Source organism: Tachyglossus aculeatus, chromosome 2, assembly GCF_015852505.1.
Source record: "Tachyglossus aculeatus isolate mTacAcu1 chromosome 2, mTacAcu1.pri, whole genome shotgun sequence".
Classification (NCBI taxonomy): Eukaryota; Metazoa; Chordata; class Mammalia; order Monotremata; family Tachyglossidae; genus Tachyglossus; species Tachyglossus aculeatus.
The window spans coordinates 65,604,139-65,622,854 of record NC_052067.1 but is presented as its reverse complement, the minus strand read 5'-3'; the positions used below and the strand labels follow the sequence as shown (position 1 = coordinate 65,622,854).

The 18,716-nt window shown below is 43.5% G+C and overlaps 2 protein-coding genes across 4 annotated transcripts in view; one reads left to right on the top strand and one right to left on the bottom strand.

The window, feature by feature from the left end:
- Positions 1 to 471, bottom strand: part of SYTL3 (synaptotagmin like 3) — a 102,346-nt gene extending 101,875 nt beyond the window's left edge. For all 3 annotated transcript variants that reach the window (XM_038760622.1, XM_038760631.1, XM_038760638.1), the window contains exon 1: positions 398 to 471. The gene's annotated coding sequence lies outside the window, so the exon portion shown is untranslated. The remainder of the gene's footprint in view (positions 1 to 397) is intronic.
- A 3,239-nt stretch (positions 472 to 3,710) lies between these two features.
- DYNLT1 (dynein light chain Tctex-type 1) lies at positions 3,711 to 14,576 on the top strand. The gene is made up of 5 exons (XM_038770134.1): positions 3,711 to 3,838; positions 8,501 to 8,542; positions 12,106 to 12,229; positions 12,783 to 12,860; positions 14,109 to 14,576. The coding sequence occupies exons 1-5, from the start codon at positions 3,812 to 3,814 to the stop codon at positions 14,177 to 14,179; spliced, it is 342 nt and encodes a 113-aa protein (XP_038626062.1). The 5' UTR covers positions 3,711 to 3,811; the 3' UTR covers positions 14,180 to 14,576.
- The last annotated feature ends 4,140 nt before the right edge of the window (positions 14,577 to 18,716 follow it).

Below are 18,716 nucleotides of genomic sequence, written 5' to 3'. Positions count from 1 at the left end.
CATGTTTTATAATCAATACATATTTGATATTTGATTATATATTTTACATTCACCCCACCCCCAACCCAACCCCACAGCACTTACCTTGAAATTATATATTATAAATTCCTTATATATTCATAATGCCTGCCTCCTTCTCTAAACTAGGAACATATCTGCTAATTCTGTCATAGTGTACTTTCCCAGGCAGTTAGTCCAGTATGGTACACACCGTAAACACTCAATAAATATTACTGATTGATCAATTTTATGAAGCAACCAAGTTAAAACATGTAACTAGGCAAGTTCTTTACAAAGCACCATCTCTCAAGGTCTGATCTGCTCTTACAGAGTTCAATGACTTTTCTTCACCAATGAAAGCATTTAGTACAGAACACAGTAAACATTCAATACATACCACAGATGAAATGTAGACTATTCTTCTGGGAGAAGGGCAGTAATTCAGTTCACAGATTCCAGAATAACTGAGAAGAAACCTGCCCTAGCCCACGTGCTGTTTCAAGTAGTCACGGAGACTAAATCAGAGCACTGAATAGGTACAGGTGCATTTGGTAATGCACCTGTAAACACTTGATCCTAATTAGCTCAACTATTTCCTCCCCCGCCCTCCTCCATGGCTTCTATTAAGCACTTACTAAGTGCCAGGCACTGTTCTAAGCACTGTAGCAGATAAAAGCTGATCAGGCTGCATACAGTCCTTGTCCCATATGGAGCTCACGGTCTCAACCCCCATGTTACAGATGAGGTAACGGAAGCACAGAGAAGTGGAGTGACTTGCCCAAGGTCACACAGCAGGCCTGTGAAGAGTTAGGATTAGAACCCAGGTCCTCTGATTCCCAGGCTTGTGCTCATTCCAATTAGGCCATGCTAATTCTCTACTTGGCTTTGCCAGCCCTTGTAAATTAGCTCCACTTCAACCCTGTTATGGTTTAAGACAGGCCAACCTTGGGGAAACCCTCGCTGTCCACTTGAACATATGAAGTTGCAGTGAGTTTGGCTATATACTCTTAGAGGGCTTAGAAGCCACATCCCAAACTGGAAGCCAAGCATTACAAGTCCCCATTCCAGGATGCTTGATAATAATGATGATGATGATGACATTTGTTAAGCACTTCACAGTGTAGCCTAGTGGATAAGAGCATGGGTCTGGGAATCGGGACCTGGATTCTAATCCCATCTCTGCCACTTGTCTGCTGTGAGACCTTGGGCAAGTCACTTCACTTCTCTGGGCCTCACTTCCCTCATCTGCAAAATGGGGATTCACTACCTGTACTCCCTTCTCTGTGCCTCAGCTCGTCTGTAAAATGGGGATTAAGACTGTGAGCCCCACGTGGGACAACATGATTACCTTGTACCTAAATCAGCACTTAGAACAGTGCTTGGCACATGGTGCTTAACAAATACCATTATTATTAGGATGTGAGTCCTATGTGGGACCTCGTTATCTGGCATCTATCTGAACTCTTAGTACGGTGCTTGGCACATACTAGGGGCTTAACAAACACCCCAATTACTATGTGTCAAGCTCTGTTCTAAATGCTGGGGTAGATAAAAGTTAATCAGGTTGGACACAGTCCCTTTCCCACAGGCTGCTTACCATCCAAGTAGGAGGGGCAATAGGTATTGTAACCCCATTTGACAGATGAAAAGATTAAGTCAGAGTAACTTGCCCAGAACCATATGGCAGGCAAGAGGTAGAGCCTGGATGATGATGATGTTGGTATTTAAGCGCTTACTATGTGCCAAGCACTGTTCTAAGCGCTGGAGTGGATACAAGATTATCAGGTTGTCCCTCATGGGGCTCACAGTCTTAATCCCCATTTTACAGATGAGATAACTGATGCACAGAGAAGTTAAGTGACTTGCCTAAAGTCACATAGATGACAAGTGCTGGAGTTGGGATTCGAACCCAGGACTTCTGACTCCCAAACCCATGCTCTTTCCACTAAGCCACGCTGTTTCTCTACCCAGGTCCTCTGAGCCCTGGTACTGGGCCCTTTCCAGTAACCCTGATGCTGTATCACCGATGGGGGTGGTCAGAGGTTTCCCCCCATCATCATCATCATCAATCGTATTTATTGAGCGCTTACTATGTGCAGAGCACTGTACTAAGCGCTTGGGAAGTACAAATTGGCAACATATAGAGACAGTCCCTACCCAACAGTGGGCTCACAGTCTAAAAGCCCCCAGACTTTCAGCCTTGGTGACCACACCTCACTGGCCACATGACTCCCTTTCCTTAACAGGCTGTATTGCCTCAGTTTCCAAACAAGGCAGAAACTCAAACAGAAACTCCTCACCATTGGCTTTAAAACACTCAATCACCTTGCCCCCTCCAACCTCACCTCCCCACTCTCCTACTGAAACCCAGCCTGCAAATTTAGCTCCTCCTCACTGTACCTCAATCTCACCTATCTCACTGCTGACCACTTGCCCACGACCTGCCTCTCGCCTGGAACGACTTCCCTCCTCTTATCCATCAGACAGTTCCTCTCCTACCCTTCAAAGTCTTATTGAAGGCACATCTCCTCCAGGAGGCCTTCCCTAACCCCTCTTTCCTTTTTTTCCACTCCCTTCTGCATAGCATTGACTTGCTCCCTTTATTCATCCCCACCACCCAGCCCTATAGCACTGATGTACATATCTATCATTTATTTATATTAGTGCCTGTCTCCCCATCTAGTCTGAAGCTCGTTGTGGGCAAGGAATGTGTCAGTCAGATCGTTATACTGTAGTCTCTCAAGCGCTTTGTACAGTGCTCTGCACACAGTAAGTGGCTGACAAGGTGCGAAATGGAGCTGTTTGCACATAGGCAGGCTGCCCCTGTGCTTTTTATAATAAAAAGCTTCCAGAGGGGAGGGAAGGATGCGGGGAGATGCGGGGCCGGGCTGCATGTATATATGTATATACATGTATGTGTATGTATATGTGTACATATATGTATGTATGTGTGTACATGTATATATGTATAAACATGTATATATGTTTGTACATGTTTATTACTCTATTTATTAATTTTACGTGTACATATTTACTATTCTATTTATTTTATTTTGTTAATGTTTTGTTTTGTTGTCTGTCTCCCCCTTCTAGACCATAAGCCCGCTGATGGGTAGGGACCGTCTCTATATGTTGCCAACTTGTACTTCCCAAGCGCTTAGTACAGTGCTCTGCACACAGTAAGCGCTCTATCAATACGATTGAATGAATGAATGAATGAATGAATGAATGAATGAATGAGTGAATGAATGAATGAATGAATGAATGAAAATGAGGCGGGGCCTCGGAAGAGAGCACGCAGGCGCAGTAGTGATCCTCAGGGCAATGGGCCCGGAGGTGAGCACGCATGCGCAGTAGCGGTCTCCCGGGCAACGGGCACAATGGGTGGGCGGGGCCTGGGCAGAGAGCGCGCAGGCGCACTCGCGCTCTCCCGGCAACGGGCGCGGAGGGTGGGCGGGGCCTTGGCGAGGAGCACGCAGGCGCAGTCGCGCTCCCCCGGCAACGGGCACGGAGGGTGGGCGGGGCCTTGGCGAGGAGCGCGCAGGCGCCGTCGCGCTCCCCCGGCAACGGACACGGAGGGAGGGCGGGGCCTGGGAGGAGAGCGCGCAGGCGTAGTCGCGCTCCCCCGGGCGGAGAGGCGGGGCCTCGAGGGAGAGTACGCAGGCGCGGCAGTGTTCCCCCGGGCAACGGTCTGGGCGGCGGGGCGGGGCGCGCGCAGGCGCGGTCGCGCTCTCCCGGGCCACGGGCGTTGTAGCAGCGGCGGCTCCCGGGCAACGGGCGTTGTAGCCGCGGCGGCTGTGGGTCCGGCGGCATGGACGAGTTCCAGGGGCCCGACGAGGTAACGCCGCGCTCTTCCCAGCCTCCCCCTTCGTTTCCAAGGCCTTTCTGAGGCGCTTCCTACGTGCCGGGCACTGTACTAGCCGCTGGGGTGGCTCCCAGCTCATCCCAGCCCGGGAGGCCTTCCCAGACTGAGCCCCCTCCTTCCTCTCCCCTTCTTCCCCCTCGCCTTACCTTCATTCATTCAATCAATCGTATTGATTGAGCGCTTACTATGTGCAAGCACTGGACTGAGCGCTTGGGAAGTCCAAGTCGGCAACATCTAGAGACGGTCCCTACCCAACAGTGGGCCCGCAGTCTAGAACGGGGAGACAGAGAACAAAACAAAACATATTAACAAAATAATGGATAGGGATTGTCTCTATCTGTTGCCAATTTGTACTTCCCAAGCGCCTAGTACAGTGCTCTGCACACAGTAAGCGCTCAATAAATACGATTGATGATGATATTAACAAAATTCATCTCCCCCTCCTCCCCCTCCGCCTTACCTCCTTTCCTTCCCCACAGCATCTGTATATATGTATATATGTTCGTATTTATTACTCTATTCTACTTGTACATATCTATTCTATTCATTTTATTTTGTTAATATGTTTGGTTTTGTTCTCTGTCTCCCCTTTCTAGACTGTGAGCCCACTGTTGGGTAGGGACTGTCTCTATATGTTGCCAACTTGTACATCCCAAGCGCTTAGTACAGTGCTGTGCACACAGTAAGCGCGCAATAAATACGATTGATTGATTGAAATAGAATAAATATGTACAAATGAAATAAATACATAGAATAATAAACACGTGAAAACATATAGACATATATACAGGTGCTGTGGGGAGGGGAAGGAGGTAAGGCGCGGGGGGGTCACAGCACCTGTATATATGTTTGTACGTGTTTATTACTCTATTTTATTTGTACATATTTATTTTATTTATTTTATTTTGTTAATATGTTTTGTTTTGTCGTTTGTCCCCCCCCCCCCCCCTTCTAGACTGTGAGCCCGCTGTTGGGTAGGGACCATCTCTCTATGTTGCCAACTTGGGCTTCCCAAGCGCTTAGTCCAGTGCTCTGCACACAGTAAGTGCTCAATAAATATGATTGAATGAATGAATATTTATTACTCTATTTTACTTATACATATTTATTCTATTTATTTTATTTTGTTAATATGTTTTGTTTTGTTGTCTGTCTCCCCCTTCTTGACTGTGAGCCCGCTGTTGGGTAGGGACCGTCTCTGTATGTTGCCAGCTTGGACTTCCCAAGCGCTTAGTACGGTGCTCTGCACACAGTAAGCGCTCAATAAATACGATTGCATGAATGAATATTTATTACTCTATTTTACTTATACACATTTATTCTATTTATTTTATTTTGTTAATATGTTTTGTTTTGTTGTCTGTCTCCCCCTTCTTGACTGTGAGCCGGCTGTTGGGTAGGAACCGTCTCTGTATGTTGCCAACTTGGACTTCCCAAGCGCTTAGTACAGTGCTCAGCACACAGTAAGCGCTCAATAAATACGATTGAATGAATCAATATTTATTACTCTATTTATTTTATTTTGTTAATATGTTTTGTTTTGTTGTCTGTCTCCCCCTTCTTGACTGTGAGCCCACTGTTGGGTAGGGACCGTCTCTGTATGTTGCCAACTTGGACTTCCCAAGCACTTAGTACGGTGCTCAGCACACAGTAAGCGCTCAGTAAATACGATTGAATGAATGAATATTTATTACTCTATTTACTTGTACATATTTATTCTATTTATTTTATTTTGTTGATATGTTTCGTTTTGTTGTCTGTCTCCCCCTTCTAGACTGTGAGCCCGCTGTTGGGTAGGGACCGTCTCTAGATGTTGTCAACTTGTACTTCCCAAACGCTTAGTACACTGCTCTGCACACAGTAAGCGCTCAATAAATACGATTGAATGAATAAGGAGGAGGAGGACCGTCTCCATATGTTGCCAACTTGGACTTCCCAAGCGCTTAGTACAGTGCTCTGCACACAGTAAGCGCTCAATAAATACGATTGAATGAATTGAATGAATGAATTAGGCCACACTGCTTCTCCCCTGGTCCCATTTTCCACCTGGCCGGGCAGTCGCTGCTCCCTCGAATTAAAGCCCATTGCTGACCTCCCTGGGCCTGGTTGTTGGGTAGGGATTGTCTTTGTGGCTGTATTCTACTCTCTCAAGCGTTTAGTACAGTGCTCTTCACGCAGAAAGCTCTCAATAAATACGACTGAATTTATATATTTTACTGAATATATTTATTCAGTAAACTGAATATATTTATTTTATTTCGGCTAAGCACGAAAGCTTGGCCATCATTTCACGGATAGGGGTTGATTGTTCTATTTATTTCTATTAATGAGGTGTCTATATCTCTAATTCTATTGATTTATATCGATGCTGTTGATGCCTGCTTACTTGTTATGATGTCTCTCTCCCCCCTTCTAGACTGTGAGCCTGCTTTTGGGAAGGGATTGTCTCTGTTGCAGAATTGTACTTTCCAAGCGCTTAGTACAGTGCTCTGCACACAGTAAGCACTCAATAAATATGATTGAATGAATGAGTGATTGACTGGTAGGCCTAGTTCACAGACAGGGATTGATCGATTATTGAAATGAGGCCTAAGCTATTCCAGGAGAATGGGGATTGATGGGATTCCTGTTGGTTCGTCTAGGGCATCAGGATGTGTATAGATCTATAATTCCATTTATTTATTTTGATGCTACTGATGCCTGTCTACTTGTGCTGTTGCCCATCTCCCCCCTTCTAGACTGCGAGCCCGTTGGGGGTAGGGATTGCCTCTATCTGTTGCCGAATTGTATTTTCCAAGCGTTTAGTCCACTGCTCCTCACACAGTAAGCACTCAATAAATACGATTGAATGAAATGAATGGATTTGATTTTTGCCTTGCCAGGATGACAGCCCCTTCACGCCATGGTCCTCCTTTGTCTCCCATCCCTGCAGCTTGTTCTGCCTCGATTCCTGCATCCTCTCCGCCCAGCTCGGATCGTTTCTGAGACTTGAAATGGACCATTGTTACTGTAATGGTTTCTTGCTGTTTCACCCAGAAATGCCAGGCTAAAGCCGACATGTAATTGCATTAATTCCCAGGAAGCGTTGATCCTGCAACCGTGGTGGTATACCGCGGTGTCTTTGATTCCTTCTCTAATAACCATTTAGGGAAATCGGGGAAATGTATGTAGTACTGCCCTATGAGGCACGTTTGGCAATATAACAGAGTTTGATGTTTGTGTACATTAGTTCAGATGAGTTCAGTTTTAACTCATCTGGTCTAATCAAGTTATGACCCTCCCCTCAAGCAGAAAATTGTATTAATAATCAATCCACGGCATTTGAGCACTGGACTCTGCACTTGAGAGAGTACAAGGTGATAGACATGATCCTTGTCCTCAGTAATACTAATAATTGTGGTATTTGTTCATCACTTTACACTGAGATAGATACAAGATAATGAAGTCAGACACAATCCCTTACCCCACAGGACTCAGAGTCTAAGCAGTAGGGAGAATACCTATTGAATCCCCATTTTACAGATGAGATACAGAGGCGCAAAGTGACCTGCCCAGTGTCTCACACAGCAGGGATTAGAACCCAGGTCCTCTAACTCCCAGGCTCATACTCTTTACCCTAGGCCAAACCGCTTCCACAAAGAACGCAAAGGAACTTATTAGGTTGTTAGGTTAAAAACAGTAACCAAATTGCTGGCAGATAATGCCCGTGGTTTAACATTATTTAATAAGGTTGCTATCACATGACTTACCAGTGGTCAAAACTTACTGTGAAGTGGCCACAGTTTCTTTTAGACAGCTAACGTAGTTTTAAAATAGTTTTGACCTGTTGTCCATTATGCATTGCCATCTTTAAAATCTCCATCCCCGGATATGATACAGTATCAATCTTCTACAGTGCCACAAGTTAAGTAAGCCCTTTGGCTGCTTGATCTGGTCAGTATAGGTCTGTTTGTAATAAGCAGTAAGAATAAAGAAGATAACTGACTTAGGCTAAGGCACTATTTGAGAAGTCTTTGCCTCAATTTAAGTAATCTCTTACAGATTACACACCTACAGAGTGTGAGTGTGTTTGGGTACACTTATTCAGTAAGTGCTCCTTGAAGGCAAAGATTGTGTCTGTTAATTCAGTTGTAGTAGCCCAAGTTGTTATCACAAAGTTCTGCACACAATAAGTGTTGAATAAATGCTAGTATAGTATATAGTATTTGTAGACTTCCATTAAATTGTCCCAATGCCTTTGCTTTTGAGTTTTGGGACTAATTGGCAAACAATAAATTTAGCATCTATTAATTGGATAGCCTTCATTATGTCATATTTCATCCACAAACGTGCAATTTGAATTAAACTGGCAATTTCAGTAAACAATTCTAAGGTAAAATTAAAACTATTCTTCTCTGAAAAGGGATCTAAATAAACTAAATTAAAAAAAGGCTAGAGTCTGAGGCCAAATCACTTCTTAAATTTTGTTTTGTAATAAAATTATTTTCCCAGAAATGAACAGATCAGTGAAAATAGATCTAGATGTTGTTAATGAATTCTGTCTATTCATGATTTATGGTTTTTTAAGTTAATTGAACCGTCCTTATTTAAACTTCCTTTTAGTCTGGTCTTACCATTTTTTTCCCTTTATTGTAGAGCTCTTTTGTTGTTGATGAAGTCAGTAACATCATAAAAGAGGTAAGCGATGCAAATCTTGTTTTTGTTTAGAAACTTTGTATACAGACTAACTTGAAAATGTATTGCAAAAATTGTTTTTAGGAACTATTTCAAGTTATGATTTTGCATGGTTAAGCAGTGACTTCCAAGTTTATATCGGATGGGCAGTTTAGATAATGGAAATGATATAGTGACCTGGGCATATGTAAATCAGGTGAGGCGCTTGACCTTTCTCAGTCAGAATCTTTATTTCAGGACAGACAACAAAGAATTTGGGATGAATACTACACACCTTCTTTGGTCCAGTGGAAAGGTCTTGAGCACCAGAGGACCTGGGTTCTAATCTTGGCTCTGCTTACCAACCTGCTGTGTGACCTTGGGCAAGTCGTAACCTCTCTGCCTCAGTCTCCTCATCCGTACAATATATCCCATTTCCCTCCCTCTTAGACTAATGAGCCTCATGCTCGTTGTGGGCAGGGTATGTGCCTACCAACTGTGTTGTACTGTACTGTCCCAAGCGCTTGGTGCCCAGCGCTTAGAACAGTGCTTGACACATAGTAAGCGTTTAACAAATGCCACTGATGATGATGTGGGCCAGGGACTATGTCCAACTTGATTATCTTGTATCTACCCTAGTGCGTAATACAGCAGTTTGCTCAAAGTAACCCATTAACAAATATTATTGAGTGTCGCCAAGGTCTAATCAAACATTCTTTTGTGTTCACAGACATTTTTGGCACACAAAAACCTATGTTTCTACCAACATATCCTAATATGAAAGTTAAGTGGAAATAAGAAGAACAATAGCTATAGTAAACAGAGGTAGCCTCCATAGTTACTGTCTCTATCATAAACCATTGGTTACTTCCCACTATTCAGAGATGGATTGCCCAGACTCCTTTTGTCTTCACAAAAGTTGCCCTCCTTTTACTCATTCTTTCATTCAATCGTATTTATTGAATACAATTTTTAGTTAATACTTTTAGTTAATTGGTTATGCATTAGCATTTCCTTTAAAGTTTTTGATTTCAGGGGACCAGATACGACTTGTAAAAATGCAGTCAACTGAATTTATCTTGTCATCAATGTAATCCTCTCCCAGCCCTCCTCCTCCCACTCTGTCCGTCCTACATATATGGTGAAATCCTGTTGTGGGCAGAGCAGTCAATTAATGGTATTTATTGAGCACTTACTGTGTGCAGAGCACCGTACTTAGCGCTTGTGAGAGTACGGTATAACAGAGTTGGTAGACACGTTCCTGGCGCACAATCAATCAATCAATCGTATTGATTGAGCGCTTACTATGTGCAGAGCACTGTACTAAGCGCTTGGGAAGTACAAATTGGCAACACATAGAGACAGTCCCTACCCAACAGTGGGCTCACAGTCTAAAAGGGGGAAACAGAGAACAGAACCAAACATACCAACAAAATAAAATAAATAGGATAGAAATGTACAAGTAAAATAAATAAATAAATAAATAGAGTAATAAATATGTACAACCATATATACATATATACAGGTATATACGAGACCAGTCGGGGGAGACAGGAAGTAATATAAATAATATGTCATGTAAAGATGTGCACGCTGTGCTAGATGCGGTTCCTTACCTTCCCAATGGGTGACTCTTCCTTGTTTCCCCGGGCGGGGTGGGCATTTTCCACTTCTTCCGTTCTTCAGGTTCCACTCCCGTTTCTTATTCTGGCCTCATCATTTTGTCTTGTATGCTGTCGAGTCGTCCCCAACTCATAACGACTCCATGGACACATCTGCTGTAGAACACCCCACCCCTATCTGCAACCATGCTGGTAGGGGATCCATAGAGTTTTTTTGGTAAAAACTTGGAAGTGGTTTACCACTGCCGCAGTCTGCGCAGTAAACCTGAGTCTCCGCCCTTGACTCTCTCCCGGGCCGCTGCTTCCCATCATGGGTGAGTTTTGACCTGTAGCAGATTGCCGTCCACTCGCTAGCCACTGCCCAAGCTAGGAATGGAGTGGACAGGCCTCTCTGCTTGACTCTCCCTCCCATAGCCGAGACTGGTTGAGTATGGGAAACTCTCCAGGAGTGACCCTGAGACGGGGCCTCATCATTTTACTCCCACTCTTCTGGAACTGTAACGTTTTCCCTTGAGAGATTGTGAGACTGTTATTATTATAAATATTATACATTATATTAATGTCTGTCTCCCCCTCTAGACTGTAAACTCGTAGCTCTGTTGTAGCGTAACCTCCCAAGCACTTAATACTTATTATACTTATTTATTACTTATACTTAATACTTATTACTCTATTTATTTATTACTCTATTTATTTTACTTGTACATTTCTATCCTATTTATTTTATTTTGTTGGTATGTTTGGTTCTGTTCTCTGTCTCCCCCTTTTAGACTGTGAGCCCACTGTTGGGTAGGGACTGTCTCTATGTGTTGCCAATTTGTACTTCCCAAGCGCTTAGCACAGTGCTCTGCACATAGTAAGGGCTCAATAAATACGATTGATTGATTAATACTCTGCTCATAGAAGGCACTCAATAAATACCACTGATTGACTGAATGTTTGAATGGAGATGAGGAACTATGGTTGAGATAGGGAAGAGGGAGAAGCTGGGAGACTTATGGGTGGGAACAGGAGGGAGGAAGTCTGGGTGGGAAGCAGCAGGGGTTGGGGGAGGCAGTCAGGGATTGGGGACAGGAAGAGTGAGAGGCGAGGAGTGGCTGTTTGGGGGCCTTGGGGCACTCTAGTAACCGCTTGGCTGTGTCAGATGCTGATCTGAATAATAATCTGAATCATAATAATCATAATAATAATGGTATTTGTTAGTACTTACGGTGTGTCAAGCACCGTTCTAAGTGCTGGGGTAGATACAAGCAAATCGGGTTGGACACAGTCCGTGTCCCACATGGGGCTCGCAATCTTAATCCCATTTTACAGATGAGGGAACTGAAGCCCAGAGAAGTGAAGCAACGTGTCCAAGGTCACCAAGCAGACGAGTGGCGGGGCCAGGATTAGAACCCAGGTCCTTCTGACTTCCGGGCCCGTGCTCTATCCATTAGGCCATGTTGCTGCTTGTTGTATCATTGGGCTGTTGTCCGATCAGACTACCAGTGATTTAACAGCCAATCAGTTCAATTGCCTAAATCACTTTTTCAACTTTTCAGCCTCTCAGTATATGCCCAATGGGGAAATAAGAGAAGATCAAACTCTTAGTAGTTTTATAAAAGCTTACAAGACTTAAGTACATTTGGTAAGAGTGGAAACAACTTATGAAATGTTTGAAAGCTTCTAAGATCGTTTTGAGCATACTGGAAAGGCTCCTTTGGCATTACTGAAATCTCGTTCACTTTGGTAAGAGTACTGACTCAGATTCATTTGTTCACAAAGCAGTTGAGTTACAGTGTTGAAGCCCCCTGAAACACGTTGATTAAATATCAAAAATCCATTTAGACTATACATATACCTTGAGCAACACTCAAATATTTAGGATTGCCAGGTTACAGTTCAGGTGTATTAGTTGCTGTAGCTGACCCTGGTATAGTCAGTTTTTCTCGTATCCAAGAAAGTTGTTCGTTCATATTTGTCTAGGCCATTGAAAGTTCAATCGGCGGCAACGCGTATCAACACAGCAAAGTGAACCAGTGGACCACTAATGTAGTGGAACAGACTTTAAGTCAGCTCACCAAGCTGGGAAAACCATTCAAGTACATCGGTGAGAGTTTTTGAGCTTGCTTCTCCTATTCGCTTGGTGTTTGAGATTTACTGGAAGGACGTGAGATTAGGTTCGGGTCCTGACAGAATATCAGCCCCAAGCCCCTTCAGTTGATAAGTTTCCCCATGGTGAAAGTCACCTCCTTACTTGCCGTCAGTCCCCTGCCCCAGCGGAGTGTTTAGCAGATGGGTGGGGTAAGCTAAATCAGAAAGCTTTTTCACATCCTCTCCCCAGCATTTGTCTCAATAAATAGCGCTGTGTCCTCAGTGAGAGGGAGAAGGGCACATGGAGATGGGGAAGACCCCCTAATTGGGGAGGGGGCTTATAATGGTGGGGAGGAGTCTAAAGGGGCACTGGAAGAAGAGCCCAAGGGTGTCGGGCAGCTCTGTAGTCAGAAATGACCCCAGAGATGGTGACTCCTATGGGTGTATGTGTGGCTACTAGAGTGCTCTGAATAGTATAAAGCGAGACGTCAGTCATGAAAGTCAGCCAGAGAGATTTGTGTGGTGAGTAGATTGTGGCTTTCGCTAACCAAGTGTACTTTTCTGTAAAGTCACCTGCGTGATTATGCAAAAGAATGGAGCTGGTCTGCACACTGCCAGCTCTTGCTTCTGGGACAACACCAGTGACGGTATGAGATGGTTTTAATTTTCTTCATTCAATCATATTCATTATGCACTTACTGTGTGCAGAGTACTGTACTAAGCACATGGGAAAGTACACTACAACAATAAACAGTGACAATCACTGCCCACAATGAGCTCACAGTCTTCAACAAAGAACAAGAATGGACATGAACGACCTTAGAACATTAGATTGTAAGATCCTCGAGGGTAGGGAAAGTGTGTTTCACTTCTCTCAGTCTCCCAAGTGCTCCGTACAGTACATAATTAAATACTATTAGTTGACTAATGAAAGACCAGGGTCAAAGAATTTTTAAAAGTAAATAGATTTTGACCTTTCTAGCAACATTCTGAAGTAACATGCTAGCTCAGTGGAAAGAGCATGGGCTTGGGAGCCAGAGGTCTTGGGTTCTAATCCCTGCTCCGCCACTTGTCAGCTGTGTGACTTGGGGCAAGTCACTTCACTTCTCTGGGCCTCAGTTACCTCATCTGTCAAATGGGGATTAAGACAGTGAGCCCTATGTGGGACAACCTGATCACCTTGTATCCCCCCCAGCGCTTAGAACAGTGCTTTGCACATAGTAAGTGCTTAACAAATGTCATTATTATTATTATGTTTCACTCTTTGAAATGAAAGTAAAGTATGCATAATGCAGCTTTGGCATCTGTTCTGATTTTATACAAGTTGAGTAAAATAATAATAATGATGATTGTAGTATTTGTTAAGTGCTTACTATGGGTCAGGCACTGTTCTACGTGCTGAGGTAAATAGAAGGTAGTTGGGTTGGATGCAGGCCCTGTCCCACATAGAGCTCACAGTCTTAATCCCCATTTTCCAGATGAGGTAGCTGAGGCCCAGAAAAGTGAAGTGACTTGCCCAAGCAGCAGAGCAGCAGACATGTAGTGGAACCAGAATTAGAACCCATTTCTTCTGACCCCTAGGCCCGTGCTCTTTCCATTATGCCATGCTGCTTGATGATGAGATTTTTTTTTTCCCTCCATAACATGAGGCTCTGCCAGAACGAACATCACTTAATACTTATCTATATTCAGAATTCTTTGTTGTCACTTTACTGTGATGGTGAAAAGTACATTTCCAAGCCATTTCTTCCTAGGGTAAACTCAGAACTGGTGCTTAAGTATATTCTGACATGCTCCAAATGAAGTTAGTATAAAGGTGATTAATACAAAAATCTGGTTGTGTAGAGTGTGCTCTGTCTTAGGGCTAATGCTGGTCATTTTGTCTTTTTCCACAGGAAGCTGTACCGTGAGATGGGAGAACAAGACTATGTACTGTATAGTCAGTACCTTTGGATTGGCCATTTAACTTCCTTGAAAAGTTTTCCCTACTGTTTCCAACATTTCCATTCCATTGCTGTGAATCTTCAGAACATCAAGTGTTGGGGTTTTTATTTTGTTTTGCTACTTTTTGATGCGGAAAGAGAAAACCAAAATATTCACCTTTTACATGGACTGCACACTTCACCTCGTTCATTTGTAGAAACAGAAAACCAAAGTTGCCGTCTTTGGGCTTATGGCACACTCCTGTTAGCCAGGTGTAATCAGAACACCAGTATTGCCACCTTGTCTTAACTGATTTCTTCTAGGTGCTAAAATCTGCTGCAATGAACTTTCTTTACTTTTGAATATTTGAAATGATTTACACACCCCACTACCTTTTCACACTTTGTACTCCGGTTAATATAATAAATTATTGAAGTTCACGATTGAAGTGGTGCCTTAAAAATGGAGGTGAACGATTAAGCTAACATCCCCTGATGTCGTCACAAACTCCATTTATCCTTTTGAGTACTATATCTCCAAATGAACTTGTGCTCCTCTAAAGAGCAGGACCTGCTACTGCCACACTCCAGTCGCAACTTCCACTTTCCTGCGCTATTCTCCTTCCCACTTGAGGCTACGCCTGCCTAAGTACTAGGGAGGAATGGGTTGCCTTGAGATATGTCGGGCAAACTGGCCATAACCACACCCTCCCACATAACCCTCCTCTACCAGGGTTAAAACCTCAGACCTATTTCCTACCTGAAAATGCGTTTGCTGAGGCAGACAAGGTTGATAAATATCCTATCATGGGCGATTTAAGCGCTAGGGAAATTCCAGGTTAATGAGATCTGAGTCAGTGGGCCCCATCTCACCTGGGACCCACAGTCTTCGAGGAAGGAGGCTGTGGGCAGACTGGAAGTAGAATCGGGGCCACGCTACCACCAGCGGATGCCCCAGCTCCACGGGAGCAGCGGGGAGTCTACACCCCCAAGGGTCCTCCAGCCGAGGGTGAAGTCGTCGTCTAGGCTGGACTGCCGACCTCATTCATCTGGGAGTCCTGAGCCACTCCATTGCACAGGACGCTGTAACCATGACTGCATCACTTTGAGCCTCACAGGTAGCTGATTGGTTGGGATCCAGCTGTGAGCAACGACTTAATAATAATAATTATAACAACTGTGGTATTTGTTAGGCGCTTACTAAGTGCCAGGCACTGTATTTAGTGCTGAGGTGGATACAAGCAAAACGGGCTGCACACAGTCCCTGTCCCATGTGGAGCTCACAGTCTCCCATTTTACAGACGATGTAACAGGCACAGATAAATGAAGTGACTTGGCCAAGGTCACAAAGCAGACAAAGTGGTGGAGCTGGGATTGGAACCCATGACCTTCTAACTCCTAGGCCCGTGTTCTATCCACTACGCCAGGCTGGACATTATTGCCTTGCCAAGTAAATGGAGAAGCAGTATTGGCCCAGTGGAAAGAGGCCAGGCTTGGGAATCAGGGGACACAGGTCCTAATCCCAGCTCTACCAATTGCTGGCTGGGTGACCTTGGACATATCATTTTACTTCTCTGTGTCTCAGTTTTCCTGTACTCCCTCTTAGTGAGGCCCATGTACAGGAAAAGCAAAGACGTAAGGGCAAATAAAATACATTTACAAGTCCAAAGACAGTATAAAATTTTATTTATGAACATATTTACCAGACTGATCCTAGGGTACATGTCTTCCCCAAAATCATGCAAGATTTGCTGAAATTAAATATTAACCGGGTTCGTCTGATTTGACACAAATGACTACTAAACATATATTAAGAATCTCATGCACACTACCTCAAAAGCAGCACTATATTTACAGCTCATTAATATAATTCTTATCTTACACAATCTATACCCAGTCGGTATACAAATTGAGCTATTTCATTTAACAAATATTTACAGCTTATTAAAAAGTTGCAGTAGCACATATCACTAGATGGATCCTATGGCTAGGGTTATTCATCCACATGGAACACATAAAAGAAGAGGTCGCCTTTCATTTAAAGTAACTTCCCTTTGGTTTAAAAATTGCTCATTAGAAGAGTCTCTTCAAAAATTTGGTTTTCACTTTCAGCGACCTCCAAAATTCAAACAATTATAGATTTCTGCCGCTGTGAGTTATATTGCTTGCCTTTGGTTGTTCACAGAGAACTACCCCTCCACAGAAGTTATCCACGGCCTTATTAAGCAAAAGAGTGCAGAAGGGGATAACAAGACTACTATATGGGCAGTCAAATCTGTGAACTTACAACATGCAGTTTCTGAACCATTAGATTCAGGGACATTTACCTTGTTCGTTCCCCACAGAATGGATTTGGGAAAATTCTCTGAACATGCCCTTTAAAGAAATAATCTCAAATGCAGTAGTAGGCTGGGAAATATTGGCTAGATCCTACTAGGTTACTCCAGGAAAACTGTTACAGAGGTCTATCGCTGTGTCTGTTTCTCCATGAATAACAGCTCTGTCTGCACACCCAGAATCTCCCCATAAAACTTACTAGAGTTGGTTCAGCCGAAAGGTGTGTTTTCACTAGGCATTTGGATGGAAGGCTGCTGAGGAATTAGGGAATGTTCTTCTAACAACACACACCTGCCTGGGTGGAATGGAATGCATGCAGTGTCAAAAGAAACAGTTCAGAGCATGTGCAGAGCCTTGATCAAGGCTCACATCCTAAAATGTGAGTTTTCTGTAACTAGGGAGGTCGCCTGTCCAGATTAATATCTGACAGACCAGCTGAAAGCCATCCCCCATCTGGCATTGGTACCACAATTGTAAGCTCCTTGAAGGCAGGGGTGTTATCTAGCGACTGTACTGCACCAAGCTCTTGGTGGGTTCTGTCCAGTGCTCTGGATGGAGTAAGCTGCTTATTTAAACACTACTGATTATGTTGGGAGTTTTGTTTTAAACCCCCGGCCTCCATCTGCGTTGGGCCCCGCAGCTCGGAAATGGTGTCCGTGTTTAAGAGCGAGCACAGTGGCTAGCGAATCTATGTGGGTTTGTGTAGGTGTTTTGGAGAAAGTGGGGAGAGGCAGGAGTCCTCCTGGGGACAAGCTGCAGGCTCTGAGGATCTCCACAAAAATCACTTTTGTGACATATCACAACGAACATAATGTACTTCTGTTGCTTCAGGATGGGGCACGGAGTCATCTCGTATTCTCTTAGGGTCATCACTGGCCACCCTACCTAAAATGGGCGGTTCTTCAAGAATGTCACTCCTGCATTAGAGGAGGACTGACTGAGCTCAGTTCCCTGCCGTTGAAAAGCCCAAATTTACGAGGCTTGAACTTGCTGAGAATGCCAGAACTTTCCTGCTGCCATTAATTTCCTGGCCAGTTTTCGTGTTTCAGTTTAGGAACTGTGGCAATTAACATAACGAAGCTCTGGGCAAGTTTCTACATTTCCCTGGAACACTTTGGAATATGCAAGATAGAGAAAGTTCAAAGTGCATGATTTACAAAATGGGTGTTTTCAGAATGAAATATTTTTACTCAAGTTGAAGAAAGAAAAAAATGCAAGCCAAGCACATATCACACTTGTCTGCTGTGTGACCTGCGGCAAGCCACTCAACTTCTCTGTGCTTCAGTTACCTCATCTGTAAATGGGAATTAAGACTGCGAGCCCCACGTGGGACAACCTGATTACTTTGTATCTACCCCAGTGCTTAGAACAGTGCTTGGCACATAGGAAGCGCTTAATAAATAACAATTATTTTATCTATTCTCTATTTTTCATTTAAAGGGAGCAGGTAGGCTTTCCAAAACAAAGGCAGGCAAATTGATAATCACATGATAGGGCAGAGATGCCTCTACAGAAATATCTCCAACAGTAAGGAGTCGAAATTTCCCTTATGCTTTTGTTTTTTAAAAAAATGAATTGACCCACAAAAAAAGGTTCCTCTATTCACTAACAAAAAGAGGTAAAACTAATGTCCTGTTACAGACACACTCTGGAATAAGTTAACAGCAAAATTAAACCTTTGGTCTCTCACACCAACATGTTTTTTTACATGGAGGAGACCTGTTGGAAGTTGTGATGCTATATTTCACAGCATTCATTCATTCAATTGTATTTATTGAGCACTTACTGTGTGCAGAGCACTGTACTAAGCGCTTGGGAAGTACAAGTTGGCAACATACAGAGATGGTCCCTACCCAACAGCGGGCTCACAGTCTAGAAGGGAAAAAAAGGATTTAATATCAACGCCCTTAAGTGCACAAAATCGATGCGAAGTAACGACTCTTCAAAATTCAGTGTGTAAACTTTGAATTATCCTTAAAGTTTGATGATAAATTCACTGATTTGTACAAGATTTTTAAAAAATACAGAAATCTAAATGGAAGTCCGTGTTAAGCTGCAGAGTCATTAAAGCCACAACCACATCACCAGAGTGTACATTAAAAGGAAAAATCATATTAACTTATCACAATGAGCAGCGTTTCCATAGACATCTCTGAGGCTTTGAATCACCCTATTCTAAACCCTGTCTGGAAGGGAATGTCTTCAACTGCGATGACAGGTTTTTCAATTCTGTAAACTCGTCCT